Source organism: Cucurbita moschata, unplaced genomic scaffold (genome assembly GCF_002738365.1).
Source record: "Cucurbita moschata cultivar Rifu unplaced genomic scaffold, Cmos_1.0 Cmo_Scf00018, whole genome shotgun sequence".
Classification (NCBI taxonomy): domain Eukaryota; kingdom Viridiplantae; phylum Streptophyta; class Magnoliopsida; order Cucurbitales; family Cucurbitaceae; genus Cucurbita; species Cucurbita moschata.
Genome location: NW_019268534.1, coordinates 1,414,634 through 1,435,454, shown reverse-complemented (window position 1 = coordinate 1,435,454; position 20,821 = coordinate 1,414,634). Strand labels below are relative to the sequence as shown.

General features: G+C 31.8%; 3 protein-coding genes across 7 annotated transcripts; 2 read left to right on the top strand and 1 right to left on the bottom strand.

Annotated features, from left to right (window-relative positions):
* Positions 1–1,159: 1,159 nt before the first annotated feature.
* LOC111455873 lies at positions 1,160–4,856 on the top strand. Of its 4 annotated transcripts, none has more exons than XM_023097510.1 (5): positions 1,160–1,392; positions 2,390–2,782; positions 2,864–2,947; positions 3,030–3,101; positions 4,509–4,828. In XM_023097510.1, exons 1-5 carry the CDS (start codon positions 1,345–1,347, stop codon positions 4,698–4,700), a joined length of 789 nt encoding a protein of 262 aa, XP_022953278.1. In that variant the 5' UTR covers positions 1,160–1,344; the 3' UTR covers positions 4,701–4,828. The 4 variants fall into 4 exon arrangements, with proteins under 4 accessions (XP_022953278.1, XP_022953277.1, XP_022953280.1 ...); XM_023097509.1 differs by having other exon boundaries at positions 4,500–4,828; XM_023097512.1 differs by having other exon boundaries at positions 1,174–1,392; positions 2,373–2,782; positions 4,500–4,856.
* Positions 4,857–6,393: 1,537 nt separating this feature from the next.
* Positions 6,394–8,999, top strand: LOC111456524 (cyclin-P3-1). Of its 2 annotated transcripts, none has more exons than XM_023098419.1 (3): positions 6,394–6,750; positions 8,046–8,453; positions 8,520–8,999. In XM_023098419.1, the coding sequence occupies exons 2-3, from the start codon at positions 8,053–8,055 to the stop codon at positions 8,776–8,778; spliced, it is 660 nt and encodes a 219-aa protein (XP_022954187.1). In that variant the 5' UTR covers positions 6,394–6,750; positions 8,046–8,052; the 3' UTR covers positions 8,779–8,999. The 2 variants fall into 2 exon arrangements, with proteins under 2 accessions (XP_022954187.1, XP_022954188.1); XM_023098420.1 differs by having other exon boundaries at positions 6,431–6,754.
* Positions 9,000–14,117: 5,118 nt separating this feature from the next.
* On the bottom strand, positions 14,118–15,883 carry LOC111455816 (probable inactive patatin-like protein 9). Its single transcript, XM_023097433.1, has 2 exons — positions 14,718–15,883; positions 14,118–14,454 (listed from the first exon to the last, which is right to left on the bottom strand). The coding sequence occupies exons 1-2, from the start codon at positions 15,648–15,650 to the stop codon at positions 14,248–14,250; spliced, it is 1,140 nt and encodes a 379-aa protein (XP_022953201.1). The 5' UTR covers positions 15,651–15,883; the 3' UTR covers positions 14,118–14,247.
* Positions 15,884–20,821: the final 4,938 nt, after the last annotated feature.

Below are 20,821 nucleotides of genomic sequence, written 5' to 3'. Positions count from 1 at the left end.
TAGGCCAGATGTTGGGCCTAAAGCCCATTGAAGATACCCAAATTTACAAAATGAGTTTGGATAATAGGCTAGATGTTGGGCCTAAAGCCCATTGAAGATTCCCAAATTTATAAAATGAGGTTGGATCGTAGGCCAGATGTTGGGCCTAAAGCCCATTGAAGATACCCAAATTTACAAAATGAGTTTGGATCATAGGCTAGATGTTGGGCCTAAAGCCCATTGAAGATTCCCAAATTGATAAAATGAGGTTGGATCATAGGCCAGATGTTGGGCCTAAAGCCCATTGAAGATACCCAAATTTACAAAATGAGTTTGGATCATAGGCCAGATGTTGAGCCTAAAGCCCATTGAAGACACCCAAATTTATAAAATGAGTTTGGATCATAGGCCAGATGTTGGGCCTAAGCCCATTAAGATACCCAAATTATGAGGGTGTAGGGTATCATGTTTAAACCCTTATTGGGCTTAGTCCTAGGCAAAGTTTACATTATAATCATTAAAAATATATATAGTATATTATTTAAATTATCATTTTTTTAATAAAAAAATGTTCACTTTAATAAATAAAAAGATTTATTTATAACAATTTAAAAGGAAATTTCATCAAATTCAAATCACATATTTTAATATATTATACATTAAATATTAATAATATCTATAATCCTTTAAATATCGAAGAATACATTAATATATTATTTCCTTCCAAATTTAATGTATAGACTAAATAAATATATGTTACAATAAAAACCATATGAATAGACGAATTCAAATTAAATTATAAAATAAATAAAAATGGAAGAAAAAAACTCGACACATCGAGTGTACACGGATTAAGTTAATTTGAGTTGAAAAAATCTTTTAGATTAACTCGAAATTTTATATTAGTTGGGATGATGATCCAAACAACTCGAATAAAGTTTATAATCCAATTCAATATTTTCGAGTTGAGTTATGGGTTGTGTAATTATTTAAAAAATATTACTGGTTCACGATACATATACATTAATAACTAAAATTTTTATTTAAATATTAAATATTACTTGTTACGGTTATCGTTATAAACATTAAATATTTGTAATATGTAGGGTTGGATGGTAACCTATTTTGGAATTCCATCGGAGTAACATTTTAAAAAAGTGGAAGCTAAAATAACCCAAAATCTTGATCAGTACATTATTGGAGGCGCCATAATTGTGGGCTTCAAATGCTCAGACCTTCTGAAATTTGAAGATTCTATTTCCGGAAAGTGATTGATCGCTCACGTTATTGGGTCGTTCTCATTCGATTGAAACGTGATGTTTTGATCGGTTTTTGTTTAGAGGGTTTTTTCGCTGCGGCTACAAGATGAGGAACAAATCGCAGGCGGCAAAATCTGGGGAGAATGCAGAATTGGTATGTGATTCGACTCTTATTCTTGTTCTGTTTGTTTCATGCATTTTTGTTTCGAACTCTTAAGCTGTTTGTGTTTGAGAATTAGTTGTTTTAAATTTGAAGTTGAAGCTAGTAATGAACTTATAGAATGGAATGGAATGGAAGTAATGAAGTTAATGATCTTTCCCCTTGTGTAATCTTAAGTGGATAGCAATGGCATGGTAACGAACTATAGACTCACATAATGATCGTCACTTTGTTGCTGAAGTTTTTCTTCAATCGTCCTTTGGAACTGCAAAATTTTCATTGTAGGGTTGTTTTAGGAGTTTAGAGTCGTGGGATACGAGTGCCAGCGAAGATGTTGGGCCTCGAAGGAGGTGGATTGTGAGATCCCATTTCGGTTGGAGAGGGGAACGAAGCATTCTTTATAAGGGTGTGGAAACTTCTCCCTAGTAGATGCGTTCTATAACCTTGAGGGACAGCCCGAAAGGGAAAGTCCAAAGAAGGCAGTATCTACTAATGGTGAACTTGGACGGTTACTAATCGTGAACGTTGCATCAATACCCCGCTCATGAAATCTTTATTGGTTGTTTGTGCTTGTGAGGGTCAATGTTTTAGACTTTATTTTGAGTATCTCAACTTTCATCCTTGCCCCTATTGATATAATCTGTCTAGTTTGTTGTGGTGCTCCTATGCTTTTACGGTGTGGGCGTGTGGTGTTGTTGTAACGGCCCAAGAACACCCCTAACAAATATTGTTCCCCTCAAGATTTTTAAAACGCGTCTAGTAGAGAGAGGTTCTACTCCCTTATAAAGGTTGTTTCGTTCTCCTCCCCAACCAATATGGGATCTCACCGTTGCATTTGACACGCTCCTATACTTTTTGTGTCAATGTGCGCATTACCTTTATCCTTCTCTCGAGTAAATTTCGAAACAGTAGAATAACTTGTGCATTTCGAATCAATCTGCTGAGTTAGTACTTCAAAATCGAAGCCCGAAAAGATCATTCGTTTTTGCAGAGCACAGAAGCAACACACGAAAGCACAATGACAGCATCTGAGAGATCAGAAGGAGGTACCAATCCATCCTTGAAGAAAGTAAAATCACCATCGACCAGTCGAAGTTCTTCTAAAAAGAAAGTGAATATGGTCTCCATTCGTCGATCGGAGCGTATACAAAATTCTACGCCTCTAAACTTCAAAATACAAAACGTCATTGAAGAGATTAATCTTAGTGAAAGTGATAAAGAAGATGAGTTACCTACTGACCATGAGAAAAGTTCTCCATCTCCCAGCAAAGAGAATGGTTGGTCAGAGTTAATGATGGGGACAAGGAGGTTTGAAGCTAAAATTGACTATATTCTTAAACTATTCGAAACACATGGCCATACCTTAGACTCAATAAAGACAGAGGTACAGACCATTTTTTTTTTTTGTTCTTTTCTGTTGTGTTCTTAGGTTGAATGATTTTGCTCATTAATTGGTGAATGGCAGGTAATCAAGCGATCGTTCTTAACCGAAACGGTACCTACGCCCGATATGAATTACAAGAGCATGTATATAGCTTCCCAGAAAAAGGTTCTCTTATTGATATCCATCTTCAAATGTTTTTGAGGCCAACTTGAGCTCATTAAAGAACCAACTATTTGGTTATGTGCAGATTGAAGAACTTGCTGAAGAAAATCGAGTGCTTACGAAAAAGTTGGAGAATGCTCACGAACTATTCGAAGCGGTATGTATTATCGAATTCTACTTCTGCTAGCTATCATGGTTATAATCTGCATGGACATTGTTTTGTTTTTTTTTTTTGTTTGAAAAGGAACCGAAGAAACTTTTGTTGATAGGATAAAAATGTCCATAAGAAAGTCCCAAAAGAGCCTTAGAACTAGTAAACAAGCGCCAGTTCAGTTATAATAGCGGATATTGTCCTTTTTGGGCTTACCCTTTTAGATTTCTCCTCGAGATTTTTAAAACGTGTTTTCTAGGGAGAGGTTTCCACACCCTTGTAAAGAATGCTTCGTTCCCCTTTCCAACTGATGTGGGATCTCAAACTCCATCCCCCCTTCAGGGCCCATCGTCCTTGCTAGCATTCGTTCCTCTCTCCAGTTGATGTGGAATCTCACAATCCACCCCCTAAAGGGGCTTAGTGTCCTCGCTGGCACACCACCTGATGTCCACCATCTTTGGGGCTCAACATCCTCGTTGGCACACCGCCCGGTCTTTTGGCTCTGATACCATGTGTAATAACTCAAGCCCACCGTGGCGGATATTGTTCTCTTTGGGCTTTCCCTTTCATGCTTTCCCTCAAGGTTTCTAAAACGTGTCTGCTAGGGAGAGGTTTTCACACCCTTATAAAGAATGTTTCGTTCCCCTCTCGAACAGTAACAATCTCTCCTTTGGTCCATTACGTATAGCGATTTTATAGCGATTTTAGCCCTTCCATTCCGAACCAACCTAGGTTTTCCTTTGGTCCATTACGTATGGTCATCAGCCTCACGATTCTAAAACACGTCTACTAGGGAGAGGTTTCCACACCCTTAAAAGGAATGCTCCATTCACCTCTCCAACCGATGTGAGATCTCACAATCCACCCCCTTGGGGGCCAGTGTCCTCGCTGGCACACCGCTCGGTGTCTGGCTCTGATACCATTTGTAACAGCCCAAACCCACCGCTAGGAAATATTGTCCGCTTTGGCCCATTACGTATCACAGTCAGTCTCACGGTTTTAAAACACGTCTACTAGGGAGATGTTCCGTTCCCCTCTCAGACCGACGTGGGATCTCACAGATTGTCTTTTAGACCTTTCTCAATCAAATAGAGTCCAAAGGCATTAACAAAGTAATCTTGTTGAATTTTATATTGTTAATTTACATGCATCATTTTCTGAAAACAATGTGTTACCATCACTAATGCTCTATTTTGTGTTATGTCCATGTCTAAATTATGTCATGTCTCTGACTTTTTAACTCGTTGACTTTCTAATCTTTAAGCTAATTGATGTTTAGTGCCTAAAAAGTTTGTTAATTATTTACATGACTTTATACAATACATGGGATTAGCAAACCGATAGCTCGGCATAAGCAAACTCACACACCGAACATAGACATAACGATACTTATTTAGTTGTAAGATTGTGCAGTACAAGAACGGGAATCGTGATGCTTTTGAAATGTTGGAGAAGCTGAAGGACGTCGTTTTGATCTCGAACGGTTTGAGAGCTTCTGAATCGACTCAAGCTACGTCTCAAGTAGAACTCGACAAGGTTCCGGGTCTCGACGCTGACAATGTACCTCCTTCAAGCAAGAGAAAGAAGCTCACTAAACAAAAATGAACTTGAATGTGAGTTACCTCTTGATGCTTATAACTCCTCCCTCGCTTGCTTACTCTTCAGTTAAGACTTCTTTATGTTGCAGTTCTTTGTTTATTGGACTATACAATAGAATGGTGGCCCTTGAAATATATTAAATTATAAATTTAGTTTTTTATTTTTTTTTGTTCGGATCTTAAATTTTTAATTTTGTATTTTATAAATTTAAATTTTATATTTAATAAATTCTTAAATCTAATAGGTTAATTAACTTTAAAAAATAAAAATAAAAAAAAATTATTTTGGATATTAAGTAATTTATATTTAATCTAAAAATATAAAGAAACAAACAAAGGAAAACACGTGGACAAAATGAATGAGGTGGCTTAGTTGTGTGCTGTCGGTGCCGACAGTAGTTGCCAGCTGCCACCGTCGGCGGCTGCTCTATTTTTATTTTTATTTTTTTAATATCATTTTTCATTCCATTCTACTTCAATTTTTTATTTTTTATTTTTTTAAATTGACGTGTGTAATTAATATATGCTGACTAGACTTTAATGATATGTTTTTTTTTGGGTATATGCTGACTAGACTTTAATGATATGTTTTTTTGGTATAGTTGAGTATTTACTCATTTGTGTCATGGAAGGATTCATATAGATATAAATAGTTTGAAAACCAAATAAATCGAAATAAATATTTTAAAATTTATATTCTTAATTAAATAATACTAATAGTCTTATTTATTCATTTATAGATTAAAAAAAATAGAAAATCGTCATCATATAGAATAATTATTACCGGTGGGTGCAATAATTTTGCTAAGATTGCACCCATCATTATCTTATAGAATAAAATATTTGCAGAAATTATATAAATAAATAATTTATTATTTCTTTCAAATTCATAACAATTAATTTTTTTAATTATATAGCTTAATTTTAAGCATTTTTATTAGTGATTTATTAATTGGATAATAGGTAACTTTATAGTAAATTACAAAATAATAATAATAATAAAATATATTTGAGGTGACCAATTAATTATAAATAAATAAATAAATAAAAGTATGGGTGAGCTTTTAAAAAAAATGAAAGAATATTTATTTTTCTTTCCAAAACAAAAGTTTGGTAATTAATCAATTTTTTTTTGCAAAAGTGACCCACTAACTATGGCCTAATTATGATTATCCAAATATTATAATTATGATTTAAAATACTCGCATTTATATAATCATAATCTTAAAAATTAATTTTAGTTATTGTTTAATTTTTTTTTTTTTTATAAATATTAACTAATTTTGTTAATGTGAAATTAATGGTAGAAATAAAGATAACATGAATCAACTGGAAGTTGACCATTATTGATATTAATTGTGTTTTTAAGTAGAAATTATGAGAAAATTATAATTAAGGAAACAAATCAATTTATTTGTTAAAAAAGTGTAGATTAATATTGTCATTAAATTCATCGAAACTAAATATTAATTTTATTTATTTAATTTTTATATTAAATAGAGCTGAGATAGTCATTTACCCGTCTAAACGAAGAACGTTTGAAGCCGCTAATCGTGTAGATAAAATAGACATCTCGCCGAAATTCACCAGCCTCTCTTACACAACAGGACAAATTTTTTTTTAAAAAATCTAAATATTTAAATAAAAAAGAAAAGAAAAACAAAAAATTGGCCTTTGGCTCTTTTATCTTTGCCTCTTAAACAGCGGCGATTGTTTGATGAAATGTTACCCCTAAAATTTTATTACGTTATTTATCTCTCGCCCATTTGCTTTCTAGAGAGAGAAATTTAGTGAGAGAAGTTCCTGTTCTTGTGAATGTGTGAAGAATTCCCATGTGAAGAGGGAGAGAATCCTTGAACCCAATTTGTATCTAAAAAAGCGAAAGATTGAGCAGAAAAGCAAGGGAGAAGGAAGGAACATGGAAGATAGAGCAGAGAACAAGCTTCATAACGCATTGTTTATCCTTCTTCCATCTCATTCAGATTCTCTTCCCCTTTTCCCTCTCATGTAGCGCTCGAACTAGATCCCATTGCTATCTCCTCCGTTTTTCCTCTTCTGTAAGTATGTTCTTCCTCGAATCTCTTCATGGATTGCTTCTTTTGTTCTTATCTTATCAGATTTTATTTTGATTTTAGTTGAAATTGTTGGATTCGTTGTTGTTTCTGTTTATAGGATCTGGATTTTGCGTGAATTGAATTTATTTCAACTTTTTAGGGCTGAAGTTACTCTGTGAAACTTGGATTTGTTTTTGGATTAGACTGTTCTGTTTTGGCCTGTTGAGTTGTGTGTTGATTCTTGTTAACTTCATGAGTTTGAGTTGATTCATTATTGAACCTTTTCTAGTACGAGAAACTACACTGGAGATGATCTTGTTCCCTAATTTTTTCTTCTTGTTCTTGAAGATGAAAGTTGAACTGGACCTGCCTATGTGTGTTTTTGAATTGAACTTAAGAAAAAGGAGCTTGGAACCTCTAGGTTAAAACCTTAATAACTTAATATTAAGGTCATCCACTTAGATCCTTCAATCTGCAGGGTTTTCTTGTGATTCTAGATAACTTGCTCTCGTTTTAACTTAGTTACGTTGTTTGATTAGTTTTGAGTCACCGGTCCTCTCGTACTAGGGAAAGGTCCTCTCCATACTCCAATGCCCTCACCGGATATGGACCGAATCGTCTCACGATATTCTGAATCCAGCTCATGTGCTTGAATGGGCTAACAACCCAACCCTTTGGAACATATTGTTATAAATTACTTACCTCCACAATAGTACGATATTGTCCACTTTGAGTATAAGCTCTTATGGCTTTACTTTTGGTTTTTCCAAAAGGCCTCGTACCAATGGAGACGTATTTCTTACTTATAAACTCATGATCAACTTCTTAATTGGTCGATGTGGGACTCCTCTCTCAACCGTTCTCAACACATACTACAGCCCCAGGTGGCGAAGAGCCGACTTCGAGGTGCTAAACCTTCATGTCGATGTGAACTCTTGGGGAAGATCAATATGTTATCCCTAGAGTAACTTTTATCCGTTGAGCAACAGATCTTCCACTAGACACTGTCGGATCACTAAGGCCGACTTTTGTCCCTGCTTGATGGGTGGGTCTTGCAGTCAAGCTCCCTCCTACCTTTGCACTCGAGGACCAATCTCCGTTTGGCCTGAGGAAACCTTTGCATGCCTATGGTGAAAACCGAAAATTCTCGTCCCTGTCCTTGATTTCGAAGTGTTTCCTCTGTTTATGATTATTCAAATATATATCAGTGAACTCTCTCCTGCATTGCTGTCTTGACTTACTTCAATCACTGAATTTATCTGAGTTTTACCTTTCTCTTACAATATGTTACTATGCAGCTTGGAGATGGCAGCTTCAGAACCCGGAACCGAAGACATTTGTTCAGATATTTACGTTAATCTCGGGCTCAAGTCATTGCGCAAAGGAATCCGAAGAAATCCTCGGATTCTCACGCTTCTTTCTTCACTTTTGGAACGCTCTGTTAAAAAAAATGAATTGCTAATGGAGGCCACACAAGTCAAAGACGCTCGTACGATGTTTCATGGTCTTCGAGCTCCCACCCTGAGTATTCGGTGCTATATCGATCGCATCTTCAAGTACTTCGGCTGCAGCCCATCATGCTTCGTCATTGCGAATATCTATGTCGATCGATTTCTCAAGTGCACGGAGATTCAGTTAACTTCTCTTAACGTTCATCGGCTGCTGATAACGAGCATAATGCTGGCTGCTAAGTTCATCGACGACTCGTAAGCACCACCCTATAAATGATTCTATTTTGTGATATACATGCAACTCAATTACTCGATTTGCAGATTCTTTAACAATGCATACTACGCGAAAGTTGGGGGCGTAAGCACGACGGAGTTAAACAAACTGGAGATGAAGTTCTTGTTTAGTATAGACTTTAGACTTCAGGTGAATATACAGACGTTCGGTCGATACTGTTATCAACTGGAAAAAGAAGGCACCGGAACACGTCAAATCGAACGCTCGATTCGAGCTTGTAGCATCAAGGAGAGCTGGTCAAATAAAGATGAGAAATCCCATGCTTCTTCCACAACAGCCATATGATTTTTTTACCACAAACCACTGTATGTAAAATCACTACCTTTTCTTTTTACATTGCTTCATTTATGATTCGTTTAGAAATTATTTCCAATCTATCCTTTATGTTCTTGTGACTTCCTTGTCTTCATTTAAGCATTGGTGAGACTCCATTGTTGCAGTAGAAGAGCACTGATTGAATTATGTTCTATATATGTTTATAAATTGAATGCTAGTTTTGTGAGTAATAGCGGGTTTTTTTTTATTACATACAAATGAGAATGATGAGATCTGAACATATGATTCGGTGACGTATCAGTGGCTAACCACTTGAACTATGTTCTAGTCGTAATAATTCTTCTAAGATTAAGAAAATACTGTGAGATTCCACGTCGGTTGAAGAAGGGAACAAACCATTTTTCTAGCAGGTGAATTTTTATAATCGTGAAGCTAACGGCGATACATAACGAGCTAAAACGAACAATATCTACTAGTGGTGTATCTGGATTATTACACGTAAGATATCGAACTAACTGAAGCGACATACAAACCGAATCCAACTGGTTCATACCAAACTAAACCAAGTAAAGCAATTTGGTTTGGTTTGGTAAAGAAAATGATGAACTCATTAAGTCATACCCAAGCAATCTTGATGATAATTGATTAATTTTATTTTTATAGGAATTAAAAAAATTAAATTTTAGTATTATTTGATGCTTTCAATTTATATTTATATTATATATAGAGAGGAAATAAATAGACATTATATATTAAATTTTAGTATTATTTGATGCTTGTAGGGAATATCTCTGAAGATTCCACTGTTGTTGGGCCGAAACTTTAAAGCTCAGTGGGCTTTTTATTGGTAGTTAGAGCCCATTAAATATTTTATATTGAAAATGATATTTTTCAATTTTGTAATAAAATTTTTATTTTTTAAGTTTTCTTTGGTCGATGGATCTCACAATCCACCTCTGCCAGTGTCTTTGCTGGTGCACCACATGTGTCTGGCTCTAATACCATTTATAACAACTCAAACTCACTTCTAGCCGATATTATTTTCTTTTGACATTGTGAAATCCCACATTAGTTGGAAGGGGGACCAAACATTTATTATAAGAGTGTGAAAACCTCCCCTAGCAGACGTGTTTTAAAAATTGTAAGGCTGACAGCGATACATAACGAATTAAAAGGAATAATATCTGCTAACAGTGGGCTTAAGTTGTTACAAAGGATATCATTGTCAGACACGGAGTGGTGTGTCAACTAAGATGTTGGGCCTCTAAGAGGTGGATTATGAAACTGATGACGATACATAACGAATCAAAGCGAACAACATCGATAACAGTGAGCTTGCGTTGTTACATCATATTTCTTTTCACATCGTTCTTTCTTCTATTAATAGACGAAGAACGTAGTAAGATAAGAAATTAAGGCATCAATAATTTTTGGAAATCTTTGAAAGATATTGATATTTTAATTGATATATTTGTCAATATTTTTGGTTGGGAATATAGCATCTAAATAATTGAAGTTTTCTATGTTCAATAATTGGGTTGATGGATATTGGGTATCCTTTTGTTTTTGTACTTTGTTTTATTGCTTGTTTGTTTGTGTTCTAATGACTAACACTCCCAACCCCATTTCCCATAACATACCAAAATAAAATTGTCTTATTTTATCATTCAACAACTACTGCTAAGAATCCAAGGTTCACTTTCATTCTCACCGGCACGACTCACACGCTTTTACATCGATTCGAATCTCTATTGGATCAAAACGTCTTTAAAACGCTAAACTGGAGCTAACCCAGTAATTTTAGCACTAATGGGGCATACTAATGCAAGCCGGAGCTCATAATGAGATATATCGACTTAGTAATTCTAATGAAATTTGATATCCTTATAAAAGTGGGCTTGAAAGTAGAACGCATAATAAATTTCAATCGAGGAGTTTCATATTCTATAAAAAATGAAAGAATCATATCTCACTCGAACAGGGAGTAATCAAATAAACTTCGTAATTCTCACCTCTCGAACATAACAATATAACATTTAGAACGAACGTCTTCACACGCATGTAAAGTATCAACATATACACACACGTATACACGTTTGTTTATTAGGTTACTTACAGTACGAAGATGATTCTAACAGACTGACGATTATTTTTAAAATAAAACGTGACAATTCCTTCATCGAAATCGAGTTGTATCGAACTAAACACACCAAGAAGATCGTATTCCAAGATTGATATGTAAAAATGAATTTATAAAAATAAAATTTTTAAAAATGGAATTATTATATGGAAGGCAAATCTCATAAGAAAGAAGCTACGTGTTGGGTTTCCTTCCACGTGTTGGTGTAGGTGGAGCCTAGTCAACGAAATTCAAATTGTTTAAATTAAAATTTAATTAATGGTAATAAAATTTAAGCAGAAACAAACAAAAGTTTCACGAGATCAGATGCTGTGATAATAAATTAATTAAAAATTAGTTTTTCCACCTCACCAGGGTTTTGGCTTTAGGGGAAAATAAAAAATTATGACGTGGCCACGTGACGAACTGCGTCCTTACTGTGTACCTGCCACCACCAGAGTACTGCTCCTACCGACCAATTCCCAGTACAGTACTACACTTGTTCCCTACACTTGCTTCCTCGTGTGTCATTTTTTTTTCTTTTTTCTTTTTTATTTATTTATTGTTTAAATAATATTAAAAAAAGAAATTAAAATATCAATTTACAACATGAAAAGTAATTATAAATTAATTATTAACTCATTTAAATAAAATTACGAGATTTTTTAGTTAGTCAAATATTTAATACGATTGGCTAATTGCCGTTTGATCTCGTTTTTAAAATCTAATTATTATTTAGTAATATTTTAGATGAAATAATAATTGAGTTAGAAAAAGGCGTTGTCATGAAAATCGACCTGTTTTTTAAGGTATTGAAAATCAACGCTCGCTCTGAGCACTATTTAGCTTTTTTTTTTTTTTAATTATTAATAATAATAATAATAAGGAAAGTAAAAGCATGATTTTGTTGGGAATCAATTTTAATGAATGCTAATTAATTAGATTTATAGGGAAATGAAATGATTAAATAAAGTTATTTTCGATACTTTACAATTCTCTAGATTACTTGGAAGCGCGTTTGACCCAATGCCAGTTGTCTCATTTGTTGGAGAAAAAAAGTCAAAAACCAATCTCAGCCGTCGGATTCCATTAATAAAAGCATGCACACGTGGATCATATCACTTGCATGGACGCCACGTGTCCGTGCACATAACCTCGGAAACGACGCCGTTTTTTTAACAAATAGCTTGTACAATTTATTTCGACTTCAATTGCCACTCTTTTTTTTTTTCTTTTTTATTACGTTTTAGTTTAATTAATTAAAGGCATTTTTTTATAATGTTTTTGTATTGTCGAATTTAATGTGGTCGGCTCAATAAGCTAAAATAAATTAATAAATTAAAAAATATATTAAATTAAAAGCTTAGAAGGATCTTACCACCTTCCTAAATTAATATAAATTTGTACGTATAATCTTTGTATAAATTTAAATACTAAAATATATATATATATATATATATATATATATTTTTTTTAATTTGATAGTTCGATGATTTTAAGAATATAGTTTCATATTAGTCTCGCGAATCTAGAACGAGTATTTAACTTGATAATAAAGCAATAATTTGACTAACTTAAATAATTAGACAATAATTATTATTTATTTTTCAGAGGTACATAATAATCTAACTTAATTACCATTTAATTTATAGAGAGAATTAACTATTTCCTACCTAATAAAAAAATGATGTTGGGAGTAGTTTTAATAATAATTATAAAAAATTAACTCTAAATATAACATTTTATTATTAACTTTTTCCAAATTTTTTTTTATTTTGTTAATAAATTTAAAGTTTAAGCATTAATTATCTTGTAATTTGTTGTCTCGCCCAAATCTATGTGTGAATTTAACTTAAAATTAGAGAGAATGAACAATTTCCTACAAATTAAAAAATACTTTAATATTATTGTTATTAAAAATTAATTATATATATATATTATATTAAAAAATTAATAACATGAGCGAGAAAGCACGTGTGTATGACTATGAAAGAGGACACACGTGTGTAGGTCATACCCTTTTTCAAACTTGCTTAAATTATTATTATTATTATTATTTTCGTATAGCTGGTTTTATTTTAATAGGAAATAAATTTAAAATTAATATTAATTACAAAACTCAAATTATTTTTTTATTAGACAAAAGATAATGTTTTACAAAGATTAAAACATGCCTGGATGAATATTTTGGAAATGTAATAATTTTTTAAAACATAAAGTAGCCAATTTAATGACTCGTCTAGGAGGTAATTCTAATTCCGGTAATAAAATGATTAATATTTTGTGATGATAATTATTTAATTGAAAAAAATTTTACTCATTTATTTTCAATAACTTAATTGATTAATATTTTGCGATGATAATTATTTAATTGAAAAAAAAATTACTCATTTATTTTCAATAACTTAATTATAAAAACTCTGAAATTAAATATGTTTGGCTCGAAATAATTTTACGTTAGGTATCATCTTATGAAACTATATTTGAAGTATGTGAGTAAGACAAAGTCGTCTTATGCATCTTAATCGAAGGATTTGAGTAAAAATAAAATATATTAAAACTCGTGTTGGTCTGTAAAGACAAAACAACGAGACTGACTTAATCATGTTGGATTAATAATAGAGACGTAGACGTCACATGTTTAATTTATTAATTTTTAGAATTCTTGTCTTTTCCCAAAAATAAATATTTGATTTCAATGTATGTTATAAATTTACCCAACTATTATGAGATTCCAAATAATATGAATAAATCTATATTATTTAAGGGCATATTTATATGGAAATGATTGAATTATTTACATTTATATGTCAATTTTAATTCTATAATTTAATTTCTTGCATTGGGTGCTAAAACATTATTAAACTAAATTAGTCACTTGTATATTTTATGTTAAATTTAATCACATTTAATAGTAGTAGGGCCAATGAAATGAAATTAAATTAAAATCATATTTTATATAGCTAAACAGAATTTAATTTTGATAGTATGAAAATATTAATTAAAAATATTATATAAAATAGAGATTTGTAGAGAGAGAAAGGGGAGTGGGAGCTCCATCCCCATCGTATCCTACTTCGATCCCACCGACATTTTCTCCATTATTCTTTTCCATTGCTTTTTTTAATTTTTAATTTTTGTAAAATATGTATTTTTAATTAAATAAATGTTAACAGTTTAAGACAGTTACTTGTTAAAATTAACTGAGACAGTTTAAGACAGTTTAAGAGGTTAAAATGTGAACCTGAGATGGGTTACATGTTAAAATTAAAAGATGAAATAAATAAAAATAATAACAATAATTTTTTTTCCTTCCCAAAAAAGAAAAAAAAATATTTATATTTATATAATATTCGATCCTAACGGCCGGATAGTGGGGTGACGGCCGCTAGATTTTTGCACGGGCTCGGCGGCAGGCTGCTCCGCCCTGAAGCCACCAGCCGTTGCACGAAGCTCTCAATTCTCTGCCCGTTACTCTCTGTTAGTAACCGCTTCCCGCCATATGGCAACGTTTCCACTCCTCGCTCCGTTAATACCTCCGCTTCTTCGTCCACTAAGCCGTTTGCCTGCACGTTAGTTTTAACGGTGTTATAAAAAAAAGGAACAAAAATATAATAAAATTGCAAATTTCATTCATTTTAGTTTGCATGAAAAATTGAAGAATTTAAATAAAAGGATAGGAAATGTAAAGAATAAATTGGTAATTTAAATAAAAAGGTTAACGCCGTTAGTTAGTTTGGGGTCTACTTTCTTGGATTTTCTCCGGAACTAAACAAACAAAATGTTCGAGTGTCGGAGAAAGTAGAAAATCAGAGAATTTCCGTTATACCTGAATTCTCACATAGTCCGTTCGATTCCAGCAAAAGGCATTCCCAAGCATTTGATCGACGGTGTCGGAGACGCCGTCGAGCACAATGCCGACGACGGCGGAGGTTGAGCACTCGCCGTTGTGGCGGACCTTGCCGTTGCCGCCGCTTGCCGATCCGTTGCCTAACGACAGAACAAGTAAATCCTCCACACCATTGACGGACGGAAAATCGCGTTTGTTATGGAGAACGTGCGTGACGGCGGCGGCGGTTGGATTGTTCATTACTAAGCCGCCGTCGACGGCAGTGCATAAGGTCTTTCCGTCGACGGAAGAGAGATGAAACGGTTTGAAAGAACTCGGCGTCGCCGCCGTAGCACGGCAGACTTTCGAAAGCTCGAAGTTGAAACTCGGCGATTCAGAAGCGTCGGCGCGAGAGAACACGAAAGGCGCCGAACTTCTGAGATCGAAACAGGGAACTAAAAGAGGCTTACAAGTATCCTTCAGAGACAAATCCTTACCATTCTCACCTCTAAAGAACTCCTTCAAGACTCTATCCATAGACCTACCAGAAAATCTCCGCCGTCGGCAAAATCCGCTTCCGAATTTCACTTTAAACATCTCCGAATTCCTAGCAGAAATCGCACTTACAGCATCCCTAGCAGAAAACAGAGGACGGCCAGAGCCATCATCCGCCACAAGCATCGAGGCGAGAATGCCTCCAATGCCAGTACCAGCAATTAGGTCGAAGAAATCAGCAATGCGAGCATGAGGATCGCCAGTCCTGAAGCGGATCTGGTCTTCAAGGTGAATGAGCGACGCAGCGACGACATTTGCGGTGGTTCCACCGCCGTCAATGCTGAGAATGCGAGTCTTCTTAGCAGCGTCGCAGTGATGAGAAAGCCATTGCTGCTCGAGCTTGGTGAAGATCTCCAAGGTGACCTTACTCAACTCCATAATCGGAAACGGAATTAGGGGAAGCAAAAGAGAAGAAATGAATGGGAGTGAGGGAGAATTAGAGAGAGCAAATGGAATAATTGAGAGGAATGGTGGATTGAGGTTCAGGATTTGTAGGTGGAAGCCATTAATGGCGGAAGGAAGAAGGTCTGTGAGTTTTTTGAGTAACAGATCGAGGGAAAAAAAAAAGCCCTAAAAGTAGTTGGAAGTGTAAGAGAGGCCGACGAAAGGGACGGGATATTCTTCCTTTTATTACCTATTTATATATATACATTTCAAAAAGTTTTATATATATTTTTTTAATTTTATTTTATATAATAATCGAAGGCACTAGGCACTGGCTTAAAACGTGCTGTTCGGCGTGTGTTTTGCTTGAGTTCACAGTGCGCGAATCTCGGCTTTTTAGCCGGCTCGGCTCGCGCTTCTTGGCTCCTTTTTAATATATATTTATTTATTATTTTTTACTCACTATTTATATTTTTCTTTTTAACTGAATAATGGAGATGGAATCGAAACAAGAAGAAAACAACCAAACAGCCAATTCGAGGACGGAGTGGCGTGACATAGATGGAAATTTTTAAAACATTTTAATTACGAACTTAAATTTTAAATTATAATTTTATGTAATTTTACCGCAGGGTAAAAAAATTTTAAACTGCCGATCTATTCTCTTGTTAGTTTCGATTTACTGCAAGTTACGCTACATTTAGGTTAGTTCGAGTGTGGTCCAGTTCTTAACATGCTGACCTATCTTAGTAAAAGCTTACAACATCATGATGTCGTTTGTTCACTTACTACGAGTAGTTATTTGTATGTTGAGTGTAAAATAATGGGTTTGTTCCTATGATATCATTATTCTTAACTACCTGCAACATGACGGAGCTCGCTTCTTGTTTGACTTAAATGACATCTTCTACAATTCCGTGCACATAAGCTCATATAATGGTCTAATCTCAAAGCCATAACACAGGTGCTGCACGAGTGACACCCACTTATCCAAAGTTCAAAAGTGACGTATCTTATTATTTTTAAATGTAATTTAAGAGAAAAATAAAGTTAGTTAAATAAAATTAAAATTAAAAAAAATTGATTGGAATGAAAATAATAATAAATGTACGAAATTAAAAATAAAAAATAAAGAGGGCATTAATGTCAATGATCCATTGTATTTAATTAAAAAGATGAACGATGGTTGTAAAACCCGCCCTCAATTTAAGATTTTAACAGTGAAAAGGACCAAAATACCATCCCATGTAATCAATTAATGACTCCAGAATCTTCTTATTAATTTTTAAATAGTAAATTGACAATTTCTTTTATTAAAACTCAAATATTTATATCCATATTATTATATTAAAAATTATTATTTTAATTTTATGATATTAATGAATAATTCATTTTTATTGAGTTGAAATTAAATTATAATATTCATAAACATTAAATTTTATATCTAACATATATCAAATAGACATAAAATTAATTTTTTATTTTTTATAACCAACATTTTCTATATTTTAAAAAAAATTCAAACATTTTTGGTAGTTTGTATCACAATATCTCCATAATAAATGAATTTAACCACCAAATTATTATAATAATTAATTAACTTTCCAAAAATAAAAAATGGTTAGATATTTAAGTTTATTGCTTTAAAAGAAAAACCCATATGAGAGTTTTTGTTAGGATATTCAAATCTTAGATTTAATATTTTTTTGGCATGTGAATAATTGTATTTTGAATTTATTTTTAAAATATTAAAAAAAAGTATTTTATTTTATAATTTAATTTAATTTTTTTTTTAGTACTCATATTTGTTGAGATGCTATAGGTTTTAAAACCATATAATATAATATAATACACCCAAATGAATGTGGATGTCTTTTATTATATTATTATTATTATTATAATGCACATTGAGCATTGAAAAGTATTGACTGTTTTTATTTGCCCAATATAGACAAGGGCATCAAGCTAGGACCATTCCCTAAACACACAATACCTAACCCAACTTTTATTCTATTATTACCCCCATTTTTTCACTCGAAAGGTACGCAACGAGCCAAAGCTAACGATGGACTTTGACTGTTACAAATAGTATTAGAGTCAGACACTGAGCGGTGTGTTAACTAAACATTCATTTCTTATAAGAGTGTGAAAACCTCTCTCTAATTAACGTGATTTAAAACTTTGAAACCGATGGCGATACGGGTATGTTTTTTTTTTTTTTTTTTTTAATGATGGTTAATTAATAAATTATTTTATTTCATAATATAGTTTGGATATAATAGTAAGATAAGGTATTTAGATGAATAATGAAAATAATAATAATAATAATTGTGTGGGATTATTCTTGGGGTTGGTATAAATGACAGTGAATTATTATGAAATCATTTTGTTGGGCTCATAAATATTCTCAAAGCCCAATAGGCCCACTAACCTAATTCCCTCCATTTTTTTATGGTCAAAGTCAATATTTTTAATTCTCTTTCTTCTTCCCCGCAAACTTAATTTCTCAACCACCCTTTTAATAATTTAGAAGCATCAAATTATTTATTTTTATTTTTATTTTTTCATTTCAAATGCTTGTCTAGGGTTGGAGGATCCAAAAACTCGGTTTAAATTGATTCACTCCGAGTTATTTATTCTTATATCTTACTGATTGTTACTATAACAGCCAAAGTTCACCGCTAGTAGATATTGTTTGCTTCGATTAGTTACATATCACCATTAACCTCACGATTTTTAAACGCGTCGTCTAGAGAGAGATTTTCACTCTTATAACGAACCAATGTGGGATCTCACAATTGTGAGGCGGACGACGATAGACTTAGTACTGACAACGATACGTAATAGGCAGAAGTTGACAATATCTACTAGTAGTGGACTTGAGCTGCATAGTTATTCATTGATAATGTATTTCGACAGCAAGCATTTGAAATTTATTAGACAAAATCATTAAATTTGTAAATTAATATAATCGTATAGGGTTATAATTGGATAAATTAGCCAAAAATAGAAAAATTATAAATAATATTTGTTAAAAAAATGAATATGTGAAATAATTATTGCCCTAATTGTTAGGCAGCCTTGATGGTGATTGAATTAGACCATGATGGGCCGAGCTTGGATACAATGTTGGGCCAATACAGAAGTGGGCCTGAATTTAAGCCTTTTATTTTTTAAATTATTTAAAAAAAGAAATTCATACTTCATATATATATATATATATATATATAAGTCAAAATTATGGTTATTAAAGGGACTAAACTTTCATTAAGATTGATTAGTGGACATAAACCCGATTAAGTTTTAAAATAAATAATATTTAGATTATTATAATTTAAATTTCAGTTTTTTAGTCAACAAATTGATTTTGATTGGGTAAGTCAATTTTTTAATTCTAAATTAATTAATGAATTAAGTTTAATCAATCATCCTCCTACAACCATAGATGAGAGACTTTTTTTGCTCATTTATTTTATCTTTTTAAAATATTACTAAAAATAAAATAAAATATCTACAAATTAGTGGATTAATAGCTAATTCAAATATTAATATTGTCTAATAAATAATTAAATGTTATTTTTATCTAAAAATTCAAATTAATTAACCTAAATAATCATAATAACTCCTAAGCGGATAACGTATTTATTATTTATATTTATTTAATTAAAAAAGATAAATTACAATTATTTCTCAATTTGAAAAGGTCAACCCAAAAATTATACCCAATAATTCAAAATTATGAATATTTAAGAACATAATTAAATTATATTAAAAACCCTAATGATTTTTCAATTCTTTATATCAATTTGATGTTTATAATATTAAAATTAAAACTTAGAATTGAATTAATTTATATATTTATAAAAATTCACATTTAATTTCTTAAAATAAATAAATATATATAAAATTGACAACTTTTTGACAATAATTCCTTATTTAAAATATGTATTAAAATAAAGGTAGAGTTGAAAATAGAATGATTAATAAGATATTGCATGGATTTTTTCTAAGAGGGAATATAAATAATGCAAATTTGAAAATTTTAATTATCTTTCCTAAAATATCCTCCACTTCTTTAATCATTTTTATTATTTAAAAATAAGGTTAAATTCTGATTCCATTACCAAACTAAGCCTAAAATAATAATAATAAATGATTATATTGTAATTAAGCAAATAATAATAATTATTATAATATCATAATAAAAATAAATGATTTTTTTAAATTAGATGGGAATTTCTAGGAAGCTTCCATTAATTAAATGATTAAATATTATTTATTTGATGACAAAAAAGCAGTGAGTTGCTTCATTTCTAATTAAACCTATTTTTTAATCTATCTACTCCTAAAAAGTAAAAAAGCCATTTATTTATTTAATTAATTAAATTATTTTAGGATTTAAATTATGATTTTATAAATAAAAAAATAGATTTTAATTAAGAATTTCAATTAAAACATCAAACATTTGATTAGTCAACAACAATTTTAATTTACTTATAATATGAATATATATATACATATAAAACAATCATGGGCCATTATTGTAATAAAATATTTATGTCACGAATTATATATCTATTGGTAACTGAATTCCTTCGTTAATTATTAAATAATCAATTAAATATAATATATGGTCTTTAAATATAACAATAATATAATAGAGGGAGGCTAAATATCTCCATTTGAATATATATATATATATTAAATGGAATTGTTTATGCCTACTTGCCCCCACCACTTTTTTTATGCCATTAGATAATAAATTTTATTTGAATATTAATATTTTGAGAATATAATGTAAAATAATACGAATAAAATATATAATAGAGCCCATATCCCAAGTCATTGCATACCAAAATAATAATAATAAATTGATCAATAAATAATTTATTCTTTAAATAAAATTGTCCTTGGAATTTATAAACTATTTAAAAGATTGACATGTTAAGATTTAAACCATTAATTATTATATGATTATTAAAGTATTCATGTTTTTTATTTTTTTTTATTAATTTAATATATCGTGGTTTAGGTTCTGTGAATATAGTATATACACGTATAGATACACTTCAAAAAATTAATTTGTAACACGTGCAATACACGTGAATCATTTCGTTTAAATATGGTATTGATTTAAAAGTTTGCGGCATGGAAATTTCATTCGA